The sequence below is a fragment of the Amphibalanus amphitrite genome, unplaced genomic scaffold (genome assembly GCF_019059575.1).
Source record: "Amphibalanus amphitrite isolate SeventyFive unplaced genomic scaffold, NRLGWU_Aamphi_draft 002046F_arrow, whole genome shotgun sequence".
NCBI lineage: Eukaryota > Metazoa > Arthropoda > Thecostraca > Balanomorpha > Balanidae > Amphibalanus > Amphibalanus amphitrite.
In genome coordinates, this window is record NW_024883539.1 from 38,657 (window position 1) to 64,731 (window position 26,075).

The following is a 26,075-nucleotide window of genomic DNA, read 5'->3' on the forward strand; positions in this document are numbered from 1 at the left end:
CCCCCACCCCCCCCCCCTCTCCGTCCCCCCTACACCCCCACCCACGCCGGCGGGGGTTCTGCGCAGTAAAGCGGCCCGTCATGACAGGACGTTGGCCTAGGCTACGGGCGTGGCCGGCTGCGCTAAATTATTGGCGAGTGTGCGTGCGTGTGTGCGTGCTGCTGCGTAGATGCGTGACCTCTTTGGCGTGGCGCCACGATGGTATGACCAGTACACTCGATAAGAGGATTGATTCTACATCAAGGACGGGACGAAGTTCATGATCTTGCGTTGTTGGTGTTTTGACGAAGCATGATATCGTCGCGATTATGCCGTACTACGTCGTAAGAAACACGTGTCTGATAGACTCTGTCAACTTGCGCTCTAATATTCACTAGAAACAGGCGGGTATCTCATAATCAATACACAAATACACATACTTTTGTAGTTCATGCTACAAGCGACATAACTGCGTAAAGTACGTGTTACGCACTCGGTATCAGTATCACGCTAAATCAGTTGGGCAAACTAGACTTTTGGAATCAAAATATGGAGGCATCAATAATTTGATTCTGGTGGGAGGAGCCATGACCAAATATGGGCATGGAATCAATTTTTTGATTCATTTGGGTACGCTTTTGACTTCAAATGAATCGTTACGGTTGAAAAAAGGCCCATGACGGTGAGATTTTTCTTCTAAAAGGTAGAAAAATGTGGTAGGTTTGCAAAAAGTGTTACCTCAAAGCTAAGAAATTGTCCCTTTGGCCTTGTGAATGGGAAAAAGACAGAGCCACTGTCCACCACGTAAAAGCTGTTTTGAGGAAATCACACTGTATGTTATTTTTGTATCATGAATCACATACTAACCAATCAGTATTTGTGTAAAATGGCAAAATGAAATTTTTAAACCCCTAATTATCATTGTTGTAGTGCTTTTATATTATTTATATGGTTTTTACCTGTTGCTTCAGTTTTTGCATTCTTGACATTTAAAAATTGTGAATTGTTATCAAATGTAGTGAAGGTAAAGTACAACAATGCTATAGGTATCAGTTGTGGTGCTGACGATACCACTAAATGAGAATAATAGCAAGATAAATGCTGTATTCTTGCAAGTCATTGTTGCCTATCTGTTAACATTACCTGTGAATCAAAATAATGATTAGCCAGCTGATGGCGAATCAATATTATGATTATCTGTTTAAAGTGAATCAATTCCCTGATTGCCTTTCACTACCTATATAATTCAAATTGTTATGATAGGAGCAATATTATTTTGCTTAGGAGATAGTTCAAGCATTTCTGTTCAAGATCAGGCATGCTCCTTCTTGAAACACTCTCTTATTTTTATGTGATTGGTAAGTTAGAAATGGTCTGCATTTATGCCCAAAAGGAATCAATCTTTTGATGCCTCTATATTTTGATTCCAAAGGTCTAGTTTGCCCAACTGAAATACCAGAGCACGTTACGCTACAATGCTACATATTACATTACTTTTTCCCGCGCGACAGCTCTGTCGGAAAAGTAACATGTTGTTTGCCATTGCCTCATTCCGGACTTCTGTTAGGTAGGTACTGACATTTCTGAGAGCTTCTGCACTATTACTGCTCGTTCCGTCTGGCTTTCTGAAGAGGCGATCGATTACGGCTAAGCAGTTGTGACAATTCCTATGACATTTCTGGGAAGTACGCTACACGCGTGTCCGAGTTCGTAAAACCTGGCAGGTTCTGCGTACGTTTGTGTGCGTATGTCAGTATGTGTGACGTGTGTAGTGTACAACCTTCACGTCTTTGGGGGGGGGGCTTTGGGAAGACGAACGCTTCCTGGTTGGCAGCGTTCCTTGGTCGATGCTCTGGCGTGCAGGCCGTGCCCTCGCTACGCCCTTGGCGGCGTGCTTTCGTCGTTCTCGGCGTGCTCTCGACGTGCCCAGATCACCTTTAGTGTCTGCTGATGTAAACATGGTGCGTGGTGCGTATGCGGAAAGAAAAGGCTTAGGCGTAGTGAGGATTGAAATAAGCGGATATGAGACTTCGCGGGAAAACAGGTGGAAAACAGGTGTTTTATGCGGCTGTGCTGGGAGAAGTACTCATTTTAAGATGATCGTTGTTGTGGAAGGGAAATGAGAAAAGATGAATTGGAGATTCTTGTTTTGGAGCTGCCGTTCCTCGTATATTTCTCGGATGGATCGGTACTATTTCGCTTACTTCTGGCTTATTTTCAAAATGATTTTAATTTATTTTAGTTACGCTGTAGGTATAGGTATACGTGCTGTACTTGTTTTGAAACCAGCCATTAAAAAGAAAATCATGAATACATTTCCAACCCCTAAAATTCCTCATTTCTTAACCGAATTCTTCTTCGCTACCACTTTTTTAACCCCTGACCAAACCTCGGGACGAGCTCTCCTCTCTGAAGGCACATCTTTGAGTTCGTCCGGGGCGATCCTCCGCCGGGCGGCGCGCAGAGCTCTCTGATCAATGTTTGGAGGTGACCGAACCGGCCGTCGGCCCTCGACCGACCGCCGGGGCCGGGACACTTTGAGGGCGGATCGATCCCGCCCACCCACCACCCACCCACTGGAGTTCTGGCGGGCGGAGGAATGGCGGCTGGCTGCCCCCGCATGGTGGCTCGAATGTTGGTTTCGTGGGAAAGGATCCATTGATTCATTCAGTTTCTCTGTGGGTTTTTAGGTGTGCTGTTGCTTTGATGTTTGCTTTCGATGTTTTGCTGTTGCTTTCGACTTATCACGCATTACTTTTAAAAGTATAAAGTGGGCTACAGTTAAAATTTAATTCAAGGCGTAGGTCTCGATGGCACACTTTATTCATCAGTAAGCTTTGTTTCCCGTTTTGAGGGATATGTCGCTATCTGTCGCTATAAATTGTTAATTAAATATTCCAACCAGTCACCTGACTTTCCTTTTGGCAGAGTTTCTGTCAAACTGACCGTAACCGGCTCTAGCCCATCCGTGACCCCTGCGGGCTGGCAGCAGTGCCATTAGTGGCGACTTTTGGCTCTCGTCGGGCGGCTTTGGCTCTGGTCGGCTGCCCTCTGGCGGCCCGTAGAGGTCGCTGCGGTCGCTTCGCCGGACGGCGGTCAGCTGGCTACTACGCAGTTCCACAGGCGGGCCCCCGGATGTCACTAATGTCATCGTGATGAGGGGGTGGGGGGGGGGGAGTGTAGGGGGATGTGATCCGATGAGAGTGTAGCGGTCAGAAAGGGGTGGGTTGTGTAGTTGTGGATCATGGTCACAGACCAACTAGTCATGAAAACCTGGGAAGAATGAATAATGTATTAGGTATAATTTATAATTGGTCCCTATACTTGTTTTTCTTCATTTTCTTGTGCTTATTTCAGATTTGCTTAAAAGTTCGGCTGTAAAATCAAGCCAATGAAAAGTTATAGGACAACATTAGCTTTAATTATCGCTTATGCGTTGATATAATGAATGGTACGTTTCTCAAGACTGACGCAATACAGCGTCATTGAGGAGAGACAATTTTTTTCAACTAATGCACTGAAACCATTAGCAGCGTGGCCTGGTACAATTGGTCGGCCGGATTCAGTGTCTGTCTAGACAGCTGAGCCTTCGTCACGAAGATTGCCTCCCCGTGGCTGCTTTCACGGTGTAATTGTCGGGCAGAGAGGCTCCCTGGTGACCCCGCCTGCATGGCAACAGCAACCGGGATGCGGTGGCCCTATCCCCCTCTCTCTCTCTCTCTCTCTCTCTCTCTCTCTCTCTCTCTCTCTCTCTCTCTCTCTCTCTCTCTCTCTCCTCTCTCCCTCTCTCCTCTCTCCCTCTCTCTTCTCCTCTCCTCTCTTCTCCTCTCTTCTCCCCGGTCCTGTTGGGTCCAACCTGCATCGTGTAATTAACTCTCTGTTGTGACTGCTACGTGGTTATCTGGGCGCCACTGTATGCATCTCTATGTTAGGGGGATTATCAGTCACGCTACATCCCCGCTTATCCTAAAACCACACCCGTGGGATGCACGTGTGAACTGTCCCAAGTGACCGTGAACCGGGATGACCTGAAATCCCGGTAATCCTCCCCAATCCTGGCCTGGTTACATCAGCTGGCTTGGTCAGCGGGTTCGCTGGCTGACTGTCTAGACGATCTAAGCCCACAGCGGCCGGTACAGACCAGACGCCCTGCGATTGTTGTTTGCGCCATTGCCCTCAGCGTTTCCCTTATCTGAATCGATGACCGATCTTCTTTCTTCGTATATTTCGTTCGCCGTTTTTGAGCGCCGAATTTATTTTCCAGTTTTCTATTTTTTTATCGTTTAATTAAAGTGACTGTCGGCCATTTCTGAGTCGTTTCTTCCGTTCGACCTTACGGTATGCCCCAATCTGATCCGCTTCCTTTTTCCAAGAACGATGTGTTATCATGGGCCACATCAGTCGTCCCGTATTAGCATGCTGGTTCGATCGAACCCATTAGTTCACTGAATATGGATTTCTGATGTCCCAGATGCCCTTGACTGTATCCTGTCGGTCAAAAAATGTGACGAATAATATCTCGAATTTCCACTAAAGTGGGTTTTAGATATTGGTGTTGGTCAAGGTGTAAAATAAACCTCAGCGACGCGGTATCTCGACAAAGCTGCATTCAAATTTCCTACTCGCGTTCTCTTCTTTGTTGGGTTGTTTTTCGTCTGGTGGTTATTTGGCGATATCGAAGTTCTTTGAGAAAACCTGGCTGTGAATTCAGAGACTGCACTTGTTTATTGAATTTGTATCCTGTACATCACACATTGCGGCTGATTTCCCTGAACCAAACGTTCGAGCGACTGCCTGTTCAGAGAATCGCTACTTCATCGATATTCGACACGTTTCATCACTGACTTTAGCGGCGGAATCCGACGCTAGTGGTGTTTGGTTTGGCTTCTAGGGTGATGGTGATTTAACGCTTTATCTTGCACTGTCTCAAGAACACCTCACGTGCTGGGGTGTTCCATGTTTTGACGTCAGTACCAGAAGATTCTAGCCAAGTTCTGGGCGTAACTGGAGGAAGTCCATTACAAACATGATATTGGAGACGTTCAACTACAATTTCGTTGGCGGTGCTTGACCTCCGGGATGCGTTCCTTGAAATTGAGATAAGTCGTCGTACTCGTAAGTGATGAAATCTGGCGCACGGGACGAAATCGAACAAAGATTGGGGTTTCTCCACACAGTATCTTGCGACGTAGTTGATTTCGGCCCTCCAGGGATTTTCAGGAAGATTGCTGATCAGATGTTGAGTAGCACTGCTGTTCAGCTTTGCAAGTACACAGGGGGGTCGAAAGCTATACAATTAACACTTTTCACATTCTTTTCATCTTTTGATAAACTAATGCAAAAAAGATCAAATAATTTCCAATCCTCTGGAAGCACGTTCTCATTCTGCCCGAATCCTCTCAAGGGAGACTCAAGTGGCCCAAGCCGGTGTGCCTCAAGTAGTCTTCACCCTTGTCTCTATGGGCTATGTCTGAAAAGGTTTTTGCGACCATCTCCCAAAGGCTTTCGCCATTCCGTCGAGTGGAATTCTCCACTGGACTGGACCGGTTTCATGAAATCGAGTAGCGGATTATCCAAGTCACGTATGGGCTTCTTATGAGTACCTAAGCCTGCTCATGTCCCAAATGTTTTTGCGGGCATTGCCTTCCTTGGTGACTGCACTGCAAATGGGATCCCGAAAACGTTCATTGGATGCACCACCAGTCCATATTTATTTATTTATTTATTGCACTTCTTAGGTTCATTCCACACATGTGTGGCTATTCCAGAGCCCGTGTCAAGTACATATAAAGACTAGACGTGAATGAGGTGAGCGGATCACATGCATACAAACATCACAACACTCATTGCACATCATACTCAATACATACATTTCTATCACATCAGTGTCGTCCAAGGCGTCTCTACTGCTGCTGCAGCTGCTGCAGCAGCAGGTACTTGTGCAGCTCCTTTTTGAATCGGCTCAGGTTCATGGCTCGAATATCCGCTGGTATGGTGTTAAAATCAGTCACAGTCGCGTAGGTAAAACGCCTCCTTCCTGCTTCTGATCGAATACTTGTCAGGTGAAGCATGCCATCCTGTCGCGTACTGCGCTGATGCACATCACGTCTGTACATGAGGTGAGTGGCGAGTGACTCGGGCTGGTCAGTGACCAGGGTCCGCTTTAGAAGCGTCAGTGAATGGTAGCGGTACAAATTACGGGCAGAGAGCCACTCCAGATCGCGCAGCACGTCGCTAACATGGTCGAATTTACGTCGCCCTGATATCACTCGCGCCGCGAAGTTAAGCACTTTCTGTAGACGCCCTATCTGAGTAGCATTGCACGATCCATAAACACTTATGCAGTACCGAACGAGAGAGATGACTAGACCATTGACTAGTGTGCTGAGCGTCGTTCGAGGTAAATGGTGTCTGCTGTGCGTAAGACCAATCAGCAGGCCTGTGCAGCGGCGTACGACGTCGTCAACATGGGCGGTAAAAGACAGCGTCTGGTCGAACACAACACCCAGATTCCGCACCGTGGGAGAGCCGGAGACAGTGGCACCCATAAATTTGATTCCAACCGTGGGGAGCTGCTTGAGATTTTGACGAGTCCCGAGGACCATGAGTTGTGTTTTCTGAGCGTTAATTTTCATACCGTTTATGCCAAACCATGCCGACAGAAGTGACAGATTGAGTTCCATGGATGCAGTAAGAGTGCCAATTTCTCCGGGTCTCCCACTCACGATAACCTGGGTGTCGTCCGCATACTGCACTATGGTCGCACCGTCAGCGTACAGGGCCATATCATTCGCGTACACACTGAAGAGAAAGAAGCCGAGAAGAGACCATAAAGAAGACCTACACCATAAAGAAGAGAAAGAATACCGAGACAATTTCAACGAAGTGAGGAGATGCTTTTTGTGAGAGGTCGGTCACTTCATCTAAAGAGCACCAGATAATTGCTGATTACTGAACAAGTGAACACAATCTACCTGTTGAGAGAATGCCCTGTGGTGGGAAACCTGGTCACTTCGTTCGGGACCATGAAATGGATGCGGGTCAATTTCAGCGCGGTGAGAATATGCTCACCGCGGTGAGAAGTTCTGAAGCGCCATCCCTGAGACCAGCCACCGACCACCTGCCGAGCTGGGGCGCCGTGCCGCGCTCTGATTGGTCAGTTCGGCGGTGACGTCATGTCGTCAGCAGCTAACGGAAGGAGCGGACAGCGCGGCGCGCCGGCCGTCAGTTTACATCGGGAGCTCGTCTGGTGTGGTATTGTGACGCTCCAGTTGAATTGTGCCGGTGATCTGACTCTTGGACTTGGGCGGCGAGCAGCCGAGGAAGATTTTGGAGAGTGGGGGTTCAAGAACTTTATCTACAGACTGAAGAAATGATTGATCTACTGGGATTTACTTTTAGTGGCGACTTTTGGTGAGTGCCGATCACTTAACCTAATTGTATTGACTCTCCACATATTCTCCTTCTTTCATCTCCAACTGCCTTTTTTATTTTGCGTATAACTTCCTCATAAAATCGTCTCTGGTGTCCGGAGTCTATTGAACGTCTCGCCCACATATGGCTCAGTCGGGTGTTCAATTCAGTCCGTTAATTGCCCCGGTCATCGGGTCCGCTTATGTAAGTGCACTGTACTTTTCCATGTCGCTATTAACCTTTCGTGCTGTCGGCGATTTTTACCCGGTGATGCAGCCAATCTTGATCCCATTCATTCCTCTCATTGTCAGAAAAATGAAAGGTTTCCTAAGTCGTTCTTTGGCCACGCGTTTTCCCCGTTTCTGTGATGTAAGCTTTTTAATCTGCCCGTCATCGTGGTCAAATGTCTCTTCCAATGTGTGTCACTGCGGTCTAGTCTCTATGTCTGCATATCATGTCTGTGATCTTACAAAGCCACGCGCTTTGTCAGTGTTGCCACTTGCCATCAATGACATCACTGACAATGACATCACCTGTCTGACGTCAGTAGTCTGATGTCAGTGCGAACTGGGAGAGACCTGCGGTCTGCACGTGTGTATTACTCACCCCTCACTGCCAAATGTCACAGTCTCGCTGCCCCCGTGCCTGTCCCGGGTGAGTTGCTAGGCGGAGCTACCTTCCCCCGCGGCGGCGCCGTACTAAGTCATGTGCGGTTGCAGTGTGCAATGGTGCAGAGGCGCGGTCTCGGCGCCACACCCAGACCCTTCTCTGCAGGAGAGTAGCTCATTTGGCAGAGGCGGGTCAAGGTAGAGATTTGGGGAGGGAGGTCACGGATGTCGGATCATAGCAAATTGACTATGAGCTGAATTTTCAGTTAATCGCGCCAAAGTTATACGGTACTAGTCATGCAGTATTTATGGTTGCCAAAAATAAATAATCTTCTAACAAGAATACCTTCCGTACTAATAGCGCATTCCAAATTTCATGCATTCGTGGAAGCACGGTCAAGGAGAGTGCCTCCTGCTACCACCCGCCTGAGGATCTCCTTCCAACCCAGCAGAGCCTCATTAAAGTTCTTTCCATGCACCACCGCCGCCGCTGCCAACACCGCAGGCTGCCCCTCTGGCGGTGGTCAGAGGTGCCAAGTCATGCGGTCAGAGGCTTGGATGGGTTTCTCTCGCCGAGCTCCGGCTTGGGCCGCCGTCTCGTCGCTGGCGGCGGCGGCGGCGGCGGCGGCCGGGAGGCGTTCTGGAATGTTCTGTGGTCGGTGAAGGTGCTGCTGGGGCCTGGGCTGGGTCCAGGCGCCGAGCTGGTGGGTGAGGCCGGTGCTGGGCTGGGTGCAGCCGTCCGGTGACTTTTTATGGTAGCAATGAATGTTTGTGGCGAGCTGAGATTTGACACTAAAGAGGGGGGGGGGGAGGGTTGCTGTTGTGTTGTAGGAATTGAAGAGAAGCAAGGTTAGAAAGCTACACGCTTCGGTGTCACGTGCTAAGAAAGTAATGCAGACATATATAGAGCCTTGATGCAGACCACCCGGTCCCATTGGTACCTGACGGTTATGTGCAATCGGCTGTTTTTATTGACTCGTTTCACTAAAAGCAACTGTAGTAATTTTGAAAGCTGAGTTGTACGGTTCATGTAAATCGCGTGTACCATCGCGTAACAATTTTGTTTACAATTAATTACTTCCATCTTGAATGTGCTTCGAAATGGAAGCCTGGCTGCCTCAGTCAGCAATTGATAGGGCTAATCTGTTTCATTGTAGGATAATGGAAAATCCGTTTCCTTATTTGGTCCTTCAATACCATCGGCATTGCGGTTGATGCCTACCTATTTAGGGAGTGGCCAATAACGACCTAGACGGTGTCGCGTGTCCGTCTCAGTCCCATCCGGCCGATGTCCCAGTCACACATCTGATCACTGAGCCGCTCTCTGGAGGCTCCAGGCAGACCCACATGGAACGTTCTAGAGTTGCCCGAGGTGGGAAGGCTCCAGAGCTGACCTGGACCGGCAGCTGGAAGCCTGCGGTATAGGGGTGGCTGAGGGAGGCGGTAGATTGGAGAATGCTGGGCGGCGGGTGGGATGGGGAGATAGATGCGGGTCGGGAGATCTGGTAGGCGTTAATGCCAGTGGGAGAGATATGCCTCGTTTGTAAATGCCCTGATGTTGCAGGAGAATGGAGGGCGAGCTATCATGCTTGCTATGGAACTGGTACAAAATAGCCTCTGGGCTGTGTGTCGGATATTTACGTCTTCCGAGAGTGGCATTGGGCATGTCCTTTCAGGGCGATATTTGCATTCACATAACTTCTAGCAGAGTTTCCGCTGCACTTCAGAAACAATCTTTTGTCGCATAGCTAAAATAGAATCATGAAGTCTCTTCAGTGAAAGCCCTCCGAAATATGAATGGGATCTGAGGCAGCTTTGGTAGTGGTTTTCGGTCCTTTTGCGTAGTTTGCACTGCACATCCGATACGAGTTTCAGCCGTTGAGCTTGGGGTTCTAAGAATATGCCGGTGCTATTTTGAGTTCAAACTTAGCCCGGATTTTCACTCAAATATCTTCTCGCTATCAACAGTTAACGCAACAACATTGAAAAGCATCAATCCCAGGAACGAAGCTTTCGCTTCAAAGGAATGCTGGTCGCTTGCTAAAGCCGGAATTCAGATCCACATTTAGACCAATGCAGAATTCAGACCAATATTGACCACCAAAGATGTAGCTCCATGATAACAATACCGTACATTCTATGAAAAGTGGGAAGTTCGTCGTACTTTATTTCTAACATACCACATAACATGAAACATACACCGATATGTTTGGCAAGGGTCTGATGCCGTGCACGTTTTTATACCATCAATCGCTGTCCTTCGAAGACATTTCCTGTTAACATTGAACCGAACTCTGTCCGGCTTACGGTATGCAGTGCCGAACTTTTGTTTACATTCAGAACAGGCTTTCGTTGGCCAGACGCCTGCAGTGGCTCAGTTTTGACACCCTCTGTACGCTGTCCTTGGTTGGTTCCGTTGACCTGCCCCCCGGTATGTGCACTCTGCAGACCAATGTTGATCCATGTGGTCGCCGTGCTTTGCTTCGAGCTGGGAAGTTTATTTAATTGAAGTGATCGCTGACCTGTGACCTCCACATGGATAGGCCAGAGATCATCAGTTGACCTCGCCCCGCGACTCCCAGTCCAGGGTGTCACTTGGGGGGGGGGGGGGGGGGGCTGCTGTCGGGTGATGAAATCTTATGTTTACCATTGTATGCCTTGTCCTTGTCAGTCTGTATAGTGTATACTGTCTCTGCCCCAGACAGTTGAACCAGTAACCGAAGGTTTGTTGTCAATAGTTAAAACACTATTCTTTAGAATTGTGTTTTTCTATTGAAAAACAAATCTGAGTTCCCTGACAATTTGGCAAAAGCTGCCTGAGATCAGTACAACTTGATGCTCTTGAAAACGGCTGGTCCAAAAATTCTGATTTTTTCAGGATTTCTAGTGGGCCAGGTGATCTACGTTCTGGTATGGGTTTCCCCTCCGCGGACCATCTGGTGCACGTGCCACGTGACTTTGAAAATTCCCGTGTTAAGCCAATGGGCAAAATGAAAAAATGCGTTCCACGGCAGATTGCTCGAAAACGATCCAAACGACCCCTCATTTTCTTCCATGCAGATCAACCACCATTCGGTGCACTACCCATGGGTATGTCGCAAAGTGGCCGGAAAAGTCCAGAACCACGTGCCACGTGCCGTTGAAAATGACCCTGCACACCGGAAATTGGGACTTTTGGTCATTTCGGCGCACCCATGATGCATACTATGGCGTGGGTGACCAAACAATGGGTGTCATCCGGTCGGCAACTGTTTAAGGTGTCGTCCAGTGGGCCAAAGTGGTAGTTTCAAACTTTTGGGATCCACCATTCTGGGGATTCTTTTTGACAATATACTTACGTTTCTTGGCGCAATGTTCATTCCACCCAGCCGGTCGTCAATGCGTTAGGTGACCCAAATGACGATTGACCTGAGGGAAGTTGGGGGCGAGGAACACGCACGTGCCATCCGTTTTTTAATCGGGCGCTTTCATCTAGGAGATTTTTGCAGATATCTTTTTGATTTGTTAAAATGACCAGCCTAGCGATATGCCAGTCGTTGATAAATTATTATCTTGCTGCGGCCGGGCGCTTATTTGCGGTGTTTGCGTTTGGCGGCTGGCGGGCGACTTTTAGTCGTTTTCGGTTAGCGGTTAGCGTCGGTGCGGTGCGGGCGGTTTTATTTTTTTCGGCGTTTTTTCTGTGTGGTTTGCGGCGGTCGGGCGATTTTTTTGCCGTTTGCGTTGGCTTTTCGGGCGGGCGTTTTACACGTTTTGCCGTGTTTACGTTTTGCGGCGGGCGGGCGTTTTTGTCTTTGGCGGCGGGCGGGCGGGCGGGCGATGCGGGCGGTTTTCTTTTTTTGCGTCGTTTGCGGTGTTAAATTTGTTTGCGGTTGGCGGCCGCTTTTTCGTTTTTTTTTGCGTTTTTTTTTCTTTGGCGGCGGGCGGGCGATTTTTAGGCGTTTTTGGTTGGCGGTTAGCGGGCGTGCGATGCGGGCGGTTTTATTGTTTTGCGGCGTTTTTGCGGTTTTTTTTATTTGCGGTTTGCGGCGGGCGGGCGTTTGCTTTTTTTGCAACCTTTGCGTTGGCGTTTCGGGCGTGCGTTTTGCGCGTTTTGCGGTGTTTGCGTTTTGCGGCGGGCGGGCGTTTTTCACAATTCAAAGTTCAAACCTTCGGGCCACAGCGCTCCTCGAAAAGCGCTGCCCTCGAGTAGTCGTTGCTATGCTGGGCCACTTGTCTCAAGTGTCTCACAGTATGCCTCCCTCCAAACGGTGTTTTTTTTCCGGCCGTGGAAATGCTGTATTCCCGGTCTGTGTCTTATTTGTCTCTTTTTGTCTCACCGGATGTCCCTCGCACTGTGTCTCACTTGTGTCAGCTTTGTCGCCTGTATCACATGTCTCACCCTGTGTCTCTTGTCTCCCTGAGGCGGTCTTCCCACCAACCGTGGCGCTCCTGTGTCTCAATTGTCTCGCATGGCTCACCCCATGTCTCTGTCTTCCTCAGGCGGTCCTCGCACCAGCCGTGGCCAGCCGCACCTCTTCAAGACTGCGTGCGACGCGCCACCAACCACGATGACGTCACGACCAATGAGCGCGAGCCGGCGGCTGTCACGTGGCCGCCCTCGGTCGAGACGGAGCCAATCACCGTGCCCAGCTCGGAGCGGTCACAGGTGCGTGCGCTGAGCGGGGTCAAAGGTCGCGCACAGGGGTCACGTGAGGTGGAAATGTCAGATGTCCAAGAGGTTAGGGGTTTGTAAAGGGGTTGTGAGGATTGTAGGGGGCACATGGACAGAAAGTTCACATATAGATCTGAGAGGTCCAGATGGATGACAAGTACGGAGTATTCAGAGAGTTGAGATATAGAGAGTTGAGATCGGTATTTGTGGGCTCAGAAGACCGTCAGAAAGGACATGTTCTATAAACATGGGTGAAATAGCCTGTACCGTTATGAACGGGAACCAGATAACGTCTTATCAATTGAAAACATCCTCGTGCGTAATGCGTCTCTTTAAAACGCCAACGCACCGGGCTCTTAGATAAGTTGTTGTTGAACTTACCAAACTCTTTCGCTTCCGGGTGCTAGCGGCTGCTATTGTTTTTGCAGTTTGGTCCGGCCGGGTATTTTGCAAGTCGATTCGCTCCTTTGCTCACGTGTCGGCAGATCGCGCTGAGATACGGCTGACCGGTTGCGTACGCGTGTAGTGCGTGAAAATCTCGCTACTCGGTATTCTACCTGCTTGGACGGGGCGGATAACACAAGTGGAGTCGGTATTGTGACGTCAATCGCACAAAAGGTGCACGTGTACTGAAAACGAGATCATCTGGCTTTGATGGTGATAATGTGCGAAGTGGCGACAGAACTAGTGTAGCCGGTATTATTTAGGCTGGGGTTGTCAGATTCCTATCAATGAGGAAGTGACAATCTTCAAGGACGATACCCGAGCCAGAAGAGAGGCGATTTCCGGTTTATGACGGCTGTGTCGTAACGATACGGCCCACTGGTATCTTACACCTATCCATTGTTTTCCTGGACGTTGTCGGATGTTCTCTACACCGTTATCCGTCGTTGTTTCGAATGAGGCGCAGAAAAACGTGTTTGTTTATCGAGTAAATACGAGCTCGAATGTGCTCTGCGGTTGAAGTATCGACTGTTGAAAAACATGGGTGGTGACGGAGCGTGCTGAGTGGTGCCACATCACCATTTGGTGACGATGGTGGTGCCTGCTCTGTTGGGGGGGCGTTAGGGGGGGGGGGGTCTGGGACACGTCCTTGAATTGAAGGGGAGCAGGAATGCTGATGCGCATTTGGAACGAATCCATATCATCATGGAACTTATTTTGTTGTTTATTTAATGTCACATCAAAAATGATTTCGAGTAAATATTTTGTTCCTTCACTAGATAAATCAATGGGTTGATGGCGACATTTATGAGAAGTCCCTCAATAAATTTAATGATCTGCATTGAACTCTAAACATAGATTAATAAGGTGATGTATTTAGATTCCACATGCACTGACTTTTTTATCAACATATTATATTTCCATTCAAACCGAATCCCGTATCGACCCTGCCCGACCCTGTGGGTAATTTCATTGATCGGCCACCGTAGTCCCGGCGTCGTGGGGGGTCGATATCGTCTGGAACCTGTCCGCACACGTGGGTCAGGGGTCACCGAGCGTGACCGGCCCCCTGTTTTGGAACAATCAATTCCAGTTGTCATGTGCCGTTCATCGCGGCCCGCTGGGGTCGTGAGGGTGGGCGCAGGAATGTCGTCGACGTCATCCCTCCCCTCCCCTTCCTGTCCCTTCTCCCCGGTGGAAATTCCTGACCCTGTGGGTGGTGTGGTCACTCCCGATTACCGAGGGGAGAGGGGGACAAGTTGTGACACGTTCCGAGGGGGCATGCTGTCATCTTATGACCCCGTGACTGGTTTAACCACAACACCTAGGAAACCTACGTTTCCGTCGAGAAAAATAAAGTGATATCACATAGGTCATAATTGTCATTTCTTACTTCTGGGTATGATTTCAAGTATGTTTCACCCACTCTCTGGTATGCCTGGTGATATCATGTTACGTCACTTGGTGACTTATGCTACACACCTGTTTATCCCAGCTTTGTTCTGTCTGTCACCACAGCGGATTTCCTGAGGAAGTGTGAAGGATTTTCAGCATGATGACATTCTTTGGACATTTCTTAGGCGTTAGTTTGAGACATGAAGAATGAGGTGAGGGCTTTTCCACAAAAAAATCGCGCAATTTCAATAGTATGATGCAACACGATGAGCACGGGGTCTCTCGCTGTCTTACGATTCATCGCACGTTAGCAAGACTTGAATCGCACGGGCAACTCTTGCTGTATCCGTTGTTGCCAACTGAAGCAAGCTGTCGTCATCAGCTTCCAGGCGACCTCGGTCCATGCTTGACTCGTCACCATGACACCACCCATGACAGAGTCATAATGACTCTCATGACGTCACTCGGGGTGGTGACGTCATGTAGTGCCGCCGGCGAGTTGGAGCGGGCCTACCCCTGCCGGCAGCGGTCGGGACGGTCGGGGCGGTCGGAGCGGTCGGATGGACGGTCAGTCGGTCGGAGGCCAGGGTCGGGGTCGGTCGGTCGGTCGGTCGTGGTCGGACTATCGGTGTTTGACTCAGTGTCAGAGTCAGTGTCGGAGTCAGTGCTGGGCTGTTCGGTTTTTGGTCAGGTGTCTACCCGATCAAGCCAGTGGAGGATTCCTTCTAGTTGACTGATTAGTGGCGTAGTTAGGAGAATATGGCGATCGGTAAAATGCTGGTAGAGTTTGTGGAAGAACCTAGGAGATATCAGGTAAGGAAACCCCCTCAAAGGTGTATTTCCGCTCTCACGTGGGAATATTGACACTTGTGGTGCAGGTATGCCTGAGTTATGTCGGTTGTTTGCCAATTATCCACTTCTGCGTGACATTCATTGGTCAACAGTTGGCTGTCATGATTTTATCACAAAGGTAACCCAATTTCTACTCTGTCCAAAATCGTATATTGATGCCTCTCTGTTTCGCTCATTTCCGGTTCACCAACATGCCCTCGCGGTGACCCTAGCTGACCTGCCCTCTGTTCCTTTTCAGGGGTACGACCTGCCGACGCCGTGGTCGCCCGTCTACACGGACGAGGTCATTGACGAGTCGTCCCCCACCTCCAGTAGCGGCAGCGACTGCGCCGACACGCCGCCGGCCATCATGCAACAGGTAGGTCCGCGGTTCGATTCCCGACGGGGGCTGTTTTATTTTTATGTTGATTTTGTAAAATACAGGGTGATTTTTCAATATTGTCGTTTAAATGTGTTCAGCATAATCTAATTAATATTTCACAGTTTATTTTTTTCGTTTGGCGTTTTGTTTCAGTTTCAGTAAAACTAAAGTAACACTTCTTTGAAGTTTGATCTTGAAATAAGCGGCGCATTTCATGAATTTCATGCCAAATGATTAATGGATTGGTCGTCCGTTGATTGACCTTCATCCTGCCATGACTTCTCGATGCGTCATCGGCCGAGTCTAATCTTAGCAGCCTGAATCAATGACCTCAGTAGTAGAGTTGCAAAATTTCCCTACCGCACTACCGGCATGCCGGTAATTTTTCACTACCGCAGGTTTTTTCGTGGTATCTGGCATGTCTTGCCGGTAGCATGCCGGTATTTTTGATTTTGCACAAAAAATTATCAGCATATGATTCAAACTTTGGACACTAAGAGGCTATTGAATTGTAATAAGTTGGACAATGGGTGGCTGTTGGGTGGGGCGGTTACTGAAATTGCCAAAATGTGGCATCTCATGTAGGGGTAAGCCAGAATCAAGAATGCAGGTTTTTTAGTATGCCGGTAATTTGGCGGTTTTTTTGCTTGGGGCGTGGTAGCATGCCGGTATCCCAGAAAATGTTTGTGGGGCGGGGCGGTGCCGGTAGCAGCCCATTGGGAAAACTTTGCAACTCTACTCAGTAGTGTCGAGCGCGAAAATCCACTCTGGTGGGTGTACACTGCGAGTGGCACCGACCCAACCCCGCGCCGCTACGTCACTGGATCACTAAATCCGGACGGTGGGGAGTCGTGGTCAGCTCTAATTCCGGACACCCCGACCGGATGACGCACCGGATGACGTGCTGGCGTCATCACGTCATCGGCGTCACCGTCAGCTGATCATCACAGCTGAGCGTCATTAGGGAAAATCCGACTAAACGGGTTGAGATTTGATCGCAGGCTCTCTCAGCAGGCGTGCACGGTGGGAGTTTCGAATGTAAGATCGGTTAGCCTTCGGTTTTGCTTTAGTCGACGTTATGCTCGCTCTGTCAGCGTAAAAAACGGCCCCGTCAACAAAGTTGTAGGTAGTCGCGACTGCCAAGAATGTGCTGTCTCTTCAAGTCGGGTTCGTAGTCTGCTAGATTTTAGCTGAGGTGGTGAAATTCGACCCACTGGTTTAAAGAAACGGCTTAAAAACTAGCGACAGTGTCGGGTTAAAAACGTCGTCGCCTCATACCCGAAGGGCAGCCAACAAAATTTGTCCTTGGATATATTTTCGTATCAGTCTCCGGGTGTCCCACCGGCCTACATAAACATTTGTCGGCTGGAGTCACCCGTGGGTGCATTCCTGGTCCTATGACGTCATTGGGACGAGTTGCCAGCTCTGTCACTTCTCGGCACGCCGCCCAAAAGACGAGTGTCGTGCCCGGAGCAGGGTGACTGCAACGCTCTGCCAACACCGACCGCCTAAAACCGGTATGGACCGGAGCTGATCGCACGTGACTCCTCAGGGACTAGGCGGTATACCCAGGGATGCGGAGCCGTGGAAATTTCAGACGGCTCCGGCTCCGGCTCCGGCTCCGGAGAAAAAAATCGGCTCCGGCTCCGGCTCCGGCTCCGGGTGAAATGTTGTGGCGGCTCCGGCTCCGGCTCCGGCTCCGAGTAAAATGGTCCGGCTCCGGCGGCTCCGGCTCCGGCGGCTCCGGCTCCGACTCAGTACATCCCCTATGCAATCAATTAACCCTCGCATGTGTAGGGGGGAGGGGTCGGATGGACCCCCCCATGGCTTTTCGCGAATAACTCGCGTAAAAAGCGGCCGATCGCGACGAAACTTTCAGTACCCTCGCATTGATCAATTTGACACCTACCCTGAAAATTTCATGACCCTGACCCAAATGACCTTTGACCTGTGACCTCTTTTCCGAGACCATGTTTGGCCGGAATCGCGATTTCGCGTATGTCGGCTCGCACTAGCCGCGTGTTTGCAAGCTTTTCGTGGTTTCAAACGTTCAAACATGTGATTTGATGTTACTCCCGTGTGTGTCAAGGTCACCTGAAGGTCAGGTCAGGTCATTAACCTTTGGTGACCTCGGGTGACCTCGGGTCACTTTTTCGAGTTTTACATGTTTCTAGGCTAGTTTTTGGAGCTGAATTCGAATTTAGCAACCATTTGAACATTTACGAAGTAGTTTTGGTGACTTCGTAACATGTTACGAAGCTGTCAGAGGCGGTTGACACGTACTACGAATACCCGTCACGACGCCTACTGGTTGACCTGACCTGACCTGACCCGACCTGGTCTAAATGCTTCAAGACATCATCTGTGATCAAAACTAACACGATATTCGTGATCAGCACCCCAAAAAAAAAAACCCTTAGCAGCCACACTTTACGACTTTCTAACAGGTCCCGATTTTCCCGACTTTGGGTCATTGACCTGACCTGGAAGGTCAACCAATGACCTAGGACCTTAAAATTGGATATCATCGGCTTCCTCTCGTGACGGGCAACACGCTCGTTTTTTTCCGCGAAGCTCTAGCTTGATCAGGGGCCAAACGGCAAGGGGGGTGGGTCCAACCGACCCCCCCCCCTACACATTAGAAGCTGGCAAACGCCGCACACATGCGAGGGTTAAATACAGGTGGAAGAAAAATTGGATTGGTTATACGCGTTACTCTTTGCCATGACCGGCTCACCGCGTCCCCGCGCAAACGCACCTCGGAGAGAACTGGCAGAACAAAGAACTAGGAAGCGATGGCATTGGAAACGCAGTCGCCGCGAATTGGAGTTCACTGAACCATCGTAAGCTGACACCAGTCTCGGCTGCATTGGGGGTGGGAGTGGGGGGGGGGGGTGGGGGGAGGGGAAGAGACGGTGCTTGGAGTTGCAGTCCACTGCACTGGCTTCAAAACAATGGCCGTCACTTGATGACCGGTCCTCATGCTCTGGGGATGCCGTAGACGTGGGGGGGAGGGAGGAGCAGACAAGAAGTTGATTACGTACTGTGGGATACTGGGGATATTCGGTTTTTTTCATTCACTTGATGGCCCATGACGTAAGTAAAGTACCATATGTTTTATTGCCTTGTACTGTCAAACCGAACTAGGTCAATTATTTTTTTCCTCTTCAAAAAATAAAAAAGGAGCCGGAGTCGCCCCCTTTTTTGGCGGCTCCGGCTCCGGCTCCGGCTCCGGGCTATATTGTTTCACGGCTCCGGCTCCGGCTCCGGCTCCGGGCAAAATATGCCGGCTCCGGCGGCTCCGGCTCCGACTCCGGCTCCGGCTCCGCATCCCTGGGTATACCAATGGCAACGTCATGATTTTGAAGGTGGCTTTTTGAGTGTCATTTAGCCTGAGGTGACGATAGGTGCGTTGCGGGCTAGTCTACCGGTCCAGGCGGCCGCGGCGGCTGTAGACCGCGAGATGTGCTGTGCGGTACAGTCTATCCGCCAGGCGCTCCGGCTGAGGTGTATTGCGGGTCAGGCTACCAGTTCAGTGATAGCTCCAAATCGCCCGCATAAAACTCGTGAAAACGGAAATACAAGTGTATTTAAAGCCAGAAGGATAAATTAAATTCCATCCAATGTTTAGAACGTTGTGTAGACGACGGCAAAGTCCACTGTAATATCTCAGTAAGACTACGACAAAAAGTTTTAGTCACGGATCATAATGCTCCGTACCAATTCCTATCCCATCCAGCCTTCCCTTCCAATTCTGGCATTTAATCTCCTATATTGGTGTCTAACAAAGTCTCTATCTCTTCCACAGATCATGTGTCGTCACGAGCAGCAGCGCGAGTCAGAGCGGCTGGCCACGTTCCCCCGCTCCAGGGATAAGGCGGTGCGACCGTCGAGGGAAGTTCGCCGCCGACGCCACAGCCGTGGAGATGGAAAGGTTAGTGGGGTGCGGTATAGGACGTTAGTTTAGTACGGCATGCTTGGTTAGTCACAGACGTTCCTTTTAGTTGTATTTTTCAATTTCAGACATTTTTTGAAAATTGCATACTGTGTAAACCCACTGACGTATGTAATATCCATTCAGTGAGAGTCGCACTTCAGGATAGTCAATTCGTGTGCGTGAGTTCGCGGTTCCAGAGAAAGCGTTTATTCATGAACCGCCCAGTTTTATCAAAGTGAGGACGTCTGTACGGTTTGCGTGTGTGTGGGTCTGGCCATGTTTGTGTGACGATCGCGTGAGAAACAAGATCAGCCGATGGCTTGTTTTCGCCCTATCCCACTCAGCTATCAATATATGGCCGGAGGCTATCAGTGTGGGTCTAAATTTAGCCGGATCTCGTGACATGTATGGCGCTGGATGGCCCGCGATGGCGATTATCGGGTATCACGTAACTGGCTCAGTAAAGCGACTGCTTAAATATACCATCAGTCAGCTAAAAATATCCTCCAAATAGCTATTATCACGCTGGATTCGGTCTAAATATATTCTGAAGGGCTAAATTTGGAACTTAGATCATTGCGCAGGGTATAATTGCTACAGCTGGATTACCTGCTAGATGAATAGCGTGAACTTGCTTAAACTTGATCTAACTGAACTTACTGAACTTATCTGAACTTCAACCTATTTAACTTTACTTGAATTATGGGACGTTTGAACCCGAGCCTCTTGATTCCTTCACAGTTACAATCTAATAAGCTTTTCTCCTGTCATATTTATTGCTACCTGACAGCGAATGTATTTCTCGATACCATGACGGCGTCTGCATTCCTCCCACCCTGACGGCCGTCCTCCCGCCTCCTCCCCCAGGACTCCTCTGTGAGCAGCAGTCAGCCGGAGGACGCCGAGGAGGAGTTTGAGGAGGAGGAGGAGCTCTCCGACTCGGAGGCAATTCCTCCGCTGGACCTGGATAGCATGGCCGGATCGGAGCCCATCCCCAGCTCTGTGCTGAAGGGCAGGCAGCTGGTGAGTGCGGGGAGAGGGATGGAGTGGGGTAGGGAAAGAGAGAGACAGGGAGAGGGAGGGAGAATTGAGTGGGGTTTGGAAGAGGGAGAAAGACAGACAGAGAGGTTTACAAGAAAGGAAACAGGACTTTTGTTGTCCCAAGGGTTGGGACTTTTCATATATACGTTTGATGGCGCATGAAATGGACTGGCCAGGTCGAGAATCACCGCCTGTCCTAAGTTAATCCGTGGGCTTTCATAGAGACCTAAAGCAGCACGTGACGCAAATCAAACAAAATTGCTATCCCGTCCGTAATAAATGCTGTGCTAAATCGGTCCGAGGCTGAAGGAGACCTACGTGGTAAACCTCAGCTCTCACACTCCCAGAAATATGTGAAAGGAGATAAATGCCACCAGAAATGTGTGAATGAATGGAAGTACCCACCATTCAGCATTGGTCATTGATGTGGTCGGTCAGGCCTAGTCCCGTGCCGTTTTTAGACGTTGCCATTCACCAAAGGTGTCAGTCAAGTACCGCCACTGCTGCGTAGTGGCTTTCTTGATCGGTGCGATTTCATTTGCAGTTGAGTGGAATATTGAGAGCTATTTTGGAGTGACTGCGTGGAGGGGAGAACTGCGTAGCAAAGTAGCGTCAATGATTGATGAGTTTATGGGCAGTGAATGGAACTATTTTTAGAGCACATGCGTGGGATGTATAAATGATAACTTGCTGAGATGGCTAAAATGGGAACCCAGTGACAGATGATGTCCGGAACAACCGACTTTGACGAAGTTTCGGATGTTGAAGTACCGTTTTGGGCCTCCTATCTGTCATATCGGTCTGTCTGTGGTTTCATTCTATCTAGGGTCTTTGCCCTTGGATTTTTGACCGTTGTGATGCGCCTTAGAAAACAAAGATGATTATACTAAATTAACTACGCTTGCGGTTCTCCCATCAGACCATTTCGTGGAAATTCCTTTGCTATCACGAGCATTCGTGCTTCTCATGAGAATCACATGCATCTTAAGCGCTATGGAAATTCCGAAATGAAAGGCTGGAAAGCGATATAACTAAGAATATGCCGTTATTCAGACGTGTATTCAAATACCGTCAATGCATTCTGAGGGGCGTAATCTCTCCACATCCTCTTGTTCTTGAACACCTCTTATCGATGTGTCATCTTACTCAGACCTTACCATTGCTATGTCCCCTTTCAACAACTCTAACCTTGTCTCCCCCTCTCCACAGACTGAGGACGAGGCCATTCTCTCCCCTCGCAATTCGTTCGTTCTGCCGGATGCCGAGTTCACGGAGCAGCAGGCCAAGCTGTGCTCGCGCTTCAACGAGCGCCTGCCGGCCTCACCCGGGGCCTCGAGCCCCTCTGAGCCGCGCTCCCATCAGCTGCGTCAGACCATAGCCAGGTAAGAGATGTTGTTGTTGTTGTTGTTGTTGTTGTTGTTGTTGTTGTTGTTGTTGTTGTTGTTGTTGTTGTTGTGGCCGTTGCTGTTGTGGTTGTTTTGCTTGGGTCGGCATTACCCAGCCAGTGTGTAGCCAGTGTGTCTGGCATTGCGAAGCAAGGGTGTCTAAGCTCAAATCCTGGCAAAGTGTTGATGTCTTAGCTTGTAAATTGACATATTGTGCTCGTGAATTGACACATACACATTTTGACACCTAGACACTGACACCGACACTATTTAACGCTTCCTCGTCTCTTTGTCCACAGTGCCAAGAGGAAAATCCGCGCTTACGAGGAGTCCTTCGAGCGTCGCTTCGGCTACCGGCCTTCGCACGCCGACAGAGCCAAAGACCGCGAGGTCAAGCGCTGTCTCTCTGAGCTGAGCAAGGCCAGACGCGACCTGAAGGCTCTGAAGCAGGATCCCACGCCGACCCCCGCCAGGCCGGTGGAGCGGGTCGATACAACGCTCGCCGGAAAGGAGAACCGCTCGCCGCCCGAGGGCGAGGGAGAGGGAGAGGTCGAGCGGACTCTGCAGCAGACTGTGGCCGATGTAACCAGGGTGAGTACAACTGGGAGTCTAAGGGTGAAGTGGGTGATTCAAATCCTCATAGCGAGAGGCATTGAAGTTCCAACCAAGCTGAGTCACCTATTTCTAACTATGGACAGCTCGACGTTATATTCCGTTAGTGACTTAGGAGGGATGAGTTTGTGTGACTCTTATGTTATTTGCTCTTATTAGTTGCCTAGCGCTCTTAGCGGTCTTTGAATACCGCCAACTTGTTCGATGTTTTTTGGGCACTAATCTGTTGCAACATACCTCCTCCTTATCCTGTGGTCCCTCTTCCGATTTGTGTTTGTCCTACCTTGTGTCCTCTCTATATTATCTTCTGTCTCAATTTTAACCTTCCCCTTTCTTTCACAGCGCCTGACGGAGAAGCGCGAGACTGCTGGCCGTCCCACCGAGCCCGACCGCATGTCCCGCGAGCAAGTTCTGGCTGAGAAGCTGGCCCTGCAGAAGGCGCTGCTGTGCCTCGAGGAGCGTCACGGCCGGCCCGCTCACAAACGGGACAGGGACATGGTGCGGCCGCTGTACGAGAGATACCGGCTCGTGAAGAGGCTGGCCATCAAGTCTGGATCGGTGAGTGGATGACGGGGCACTGTGGGGATTTGATTTACTTGTTAGGGTATTATTTCGTTTTTGAATGACTTACTTAGTGTTAGTGTTCAAATGAGAATGTATGGATAATGATGCTCGATTGATTGGCATTTGTAAATTAATGCATAAATTTTGTTTTATCTCTTATGGGCTGATGTCGTTTTGAATTTGGCGAGTTCAAGGCTAGTACTGACCAGTTTCTCGCCTCTTTTCCACAGCCGAAGCTGCGCGACTCGATTGGCGAGCTCACCCCGATTCTGGAGCACGAGACCATGAGCTTCACGGCCGCCGACCGGCCCGCCATCTGTGAGCGCGACGACGAACTAGAGCCTAGCGGCGGCCGGTCGCCAGGCGGCGTCACCGATCGCCTGCAGCTGGACGACAACCTTCACAACCTGCCTGTCTCAGAGCTCCGCAACCTGCTCGGAAAGGCAAAGGAGGACAAGCGGAGGATCCGAGGACTGCTGCTCGTGTTCGAGGAAGACTTCCGCTCCAATGTTGGCCGGAAGGTGAGCAGGGACAAGAGAAGGGTTGACGGCGATGATGTGATATGGACGTATAAACGAGCAACTTATGGCCCGCGCTTGAGCTGTCATTGCTATTCTAAGTAATTAAGTCTTCTGCGGCGAACATACTGATGATTTGGAGTTTCATTTTAATGCTGATGACGGCGAGGCAAAATTTTGTCTTTGCATTCTTGCTGTGTCCTTCAGTATCGGCGCAAACTAAGAGCGTTAGACCTAGAAGATCCCAACCAATCCTTGATAACCATATGTGTCTGACGAAACCCGTCTTTTCTGTTCACAGGTTCAGAAGGACGACCGGGGCGAGATGGACGACATGTATTCCGAATACAAACAGGCCAAAGCCAAAGTCAAGCTACTCGAAGTTCTGGTGGCCAAGCACCGTTCCCGAGCCTACACCATGTGAACTGATAGACCGGACGCTTTGGTGGCAGTGGAGCGGCTGCTTGTGCTGCCATCTATTGACACCCATGACGAACTAAACTGTGGACATCTAGCGGCGAGCTGACGAACTGAAGCTGTATTGTATGGCGCCAGATGGAACTGAGTGTGGGCGGAAGAGTGGGCCACTGCTATCGACAAGAGCTGTACATATATATTTGAGCTGTGAGCTCGCAGAGCTGTGATTGTGAGGGCCCGAGGGTGGGCGATGCAATTGTTGTTCAGCGTTTCAGGGGATCGAGGCTTATCGGCTCTACTCGAATGTTGGCGTCTCGTTGGACCTTATGATCGCGGCGCTGTTTTGGACGTTGCGAGCGTCGCTGTTGTGCTTGGTAGACGGAACGAAGAGCAGCTGTTATGTATCGGCAAAGTGTGCCGTATGTCTAGTGGTGTATGCGTATTATTTATTACATACGGACGCTCCCAAACCAGTGGGAATATGGCGGGCCAGCGGCACCGGCCACTGAAAACAAATATCGCGACAAATATACGCAGAGTTGTCGTAGATAATACTTGTTTTGACGGAATAGTGGACTGCACACCAAACACACCAAACACTCAAGTGACCAAACACTGGTAGCTCAGCGACAGTAGAAACACTTTTCAAAGAGATGCCTTCGGTTAGAGGAAGCGAGACAAAGGAACATCATGTTTCCCAGGGGCGGAACTGAATAGGAATTAGCCGATCGATCGACGGAATGGATTAATGGAAACCACGAATGTCACTGTACATAACGAACAGAAAGGCAAGAAAAAGAAACCTATATCCTCATTTCGTGACCCTATCCCGTCTCTCTGTCTCTATCTAGCTATATTTAGCCTATCGTCTCTAAGAGCAAATCCGAAACTCGAATTTAGTCTTGGAAAACTGCGCCGCCGCTCGAGTGACGATGCTTTTTTTGCGCTACGTGACTCCAGGTGGCGGAACTCACAGACCGCGAATGGTATCGACTCGTTATCGACTGGTAGGCCCACAGCGCATGCGCGGTGGTTCAGTCAATCAGCCCCCCACCCCCCTCCCATGGGGGATGGGGCGGGGATAATCGTTTTAGCGATTATCGGCTTTGTGGGCGCTGGCGACACGATGGAGGGGGGGGGGGGAGGGGGGATAGTGACAACAACACGATACGCATGCCCATGCGGGGCCGCGGGCACAACGTAAAGGCCTGGCTACATACACTATGCGTCTTCTGCGTGCGTTTTTGCGAGTTTGCGTGTTTTGCGTAATAACGTTCTAAGGAAAAAAAACGATATTGTTATCGAGGTGTTTTATATTAAATTTTAGTTACATATTAAAGGGTATTAACTTTGGTATATAGTAACTAATCAACAACTATTATTAAAGACTAAAGTTTTATTATTTATAACTTTTTCTAGAACGATATTACGCAAAAAAACGCACGCAGAACACGCATAGTGTAGCCAGGCCTTAAAAGGTAGTTAACGCCGTATTTTGGTGTAGGAGAAGCTTTGAAACTGCACTCTGGCCAAGCATCTTTTGCTACATAGGTATTTCAAGTTTTTAAGGTCAATTTATTAGGCAATACCTCAGATTTATGTAGGTATATCATGCACATTGCACATTGCTCAACTTAAATGTTGAAGGCCAGAAGTGTGTTAACGTTCAAAAGAACAAGTGTGCCATTTTTGCAAGTCTTCCCGTTCACATGACGTTCGGGGACGCGAACATGGGAGGGGCTGCGAGCCCCCTAACCTCTACCTCTTGGTAACTGGCAGGGTCGATGGGAGAGAGAGAGAGAGAGAGAGAGAGAGAGAGAGAGAGAGAGAGAGAGAGAGAGAGAGAGAGAGAGAGAGAGAGAGAGAGAGAGAGAGAGAGAGAGAGAGAGAGAGAGAGA

At 49.5% G+C, this 26,075-nt stretch overlaps 1 protein-coding gene across 4 annotated transcripts in view; it reads left to right on the top strand.

Annotated features, from left to right (window-relative positions):
- LOC122376185 (protein FAM13A-like) overlaps positions 1-24,729 on the top strand; it is a 48,930-nt gene extending 24,201 nt beyond the window's left edge. For 2 of the 4 annotated variants that reach the window (XM_043355916.1, XM_043355915.1), the window contains exons 3-11: positions 12,480-12,645; positions 15,581-15,700; positions 19,512-19,637; positions 20,508-20,663; positions 21,891-22,063; positions 22,366-22,657; positions 23,021-23,236; positions 23,473-23,763; positions 24,062-24,729. In XM_043355916.1, the coding sequence (XP_043211851.1) occupies positions 12,480-12,645; positions 15,581-15,700; positions 19,512-19,637; positions 20,508-20,663; positions 21,891-22,063; positions 22,366-22,657; positions 23,021-23,236; positions 23,473-23,763; positions 24,062-24,184 (1,663 nt within the window). In that variant the 3' untranslated portion in view covers positions 24,185-24,729. Of the gene's footprint in view, positions 1-7,198; positions 7,393-12,479; positions 12,646-15,035; positions 15,304-15,580; positions 15,701-19,511; positions 19,638-20,507; positions 20,664-21,890; positions 22,064-22,365; positions 22,658-23,020; positions 23,237-23,472; positions 23,764-24,061 lie in introns of those variants that run through there. The other 2 variants (XM_043355918.1, XM_043355919.1) reach the window with 2 other exon arrangements.
- Positions 24,730-26,075: the final 1,346 nt, after the last annotated feature.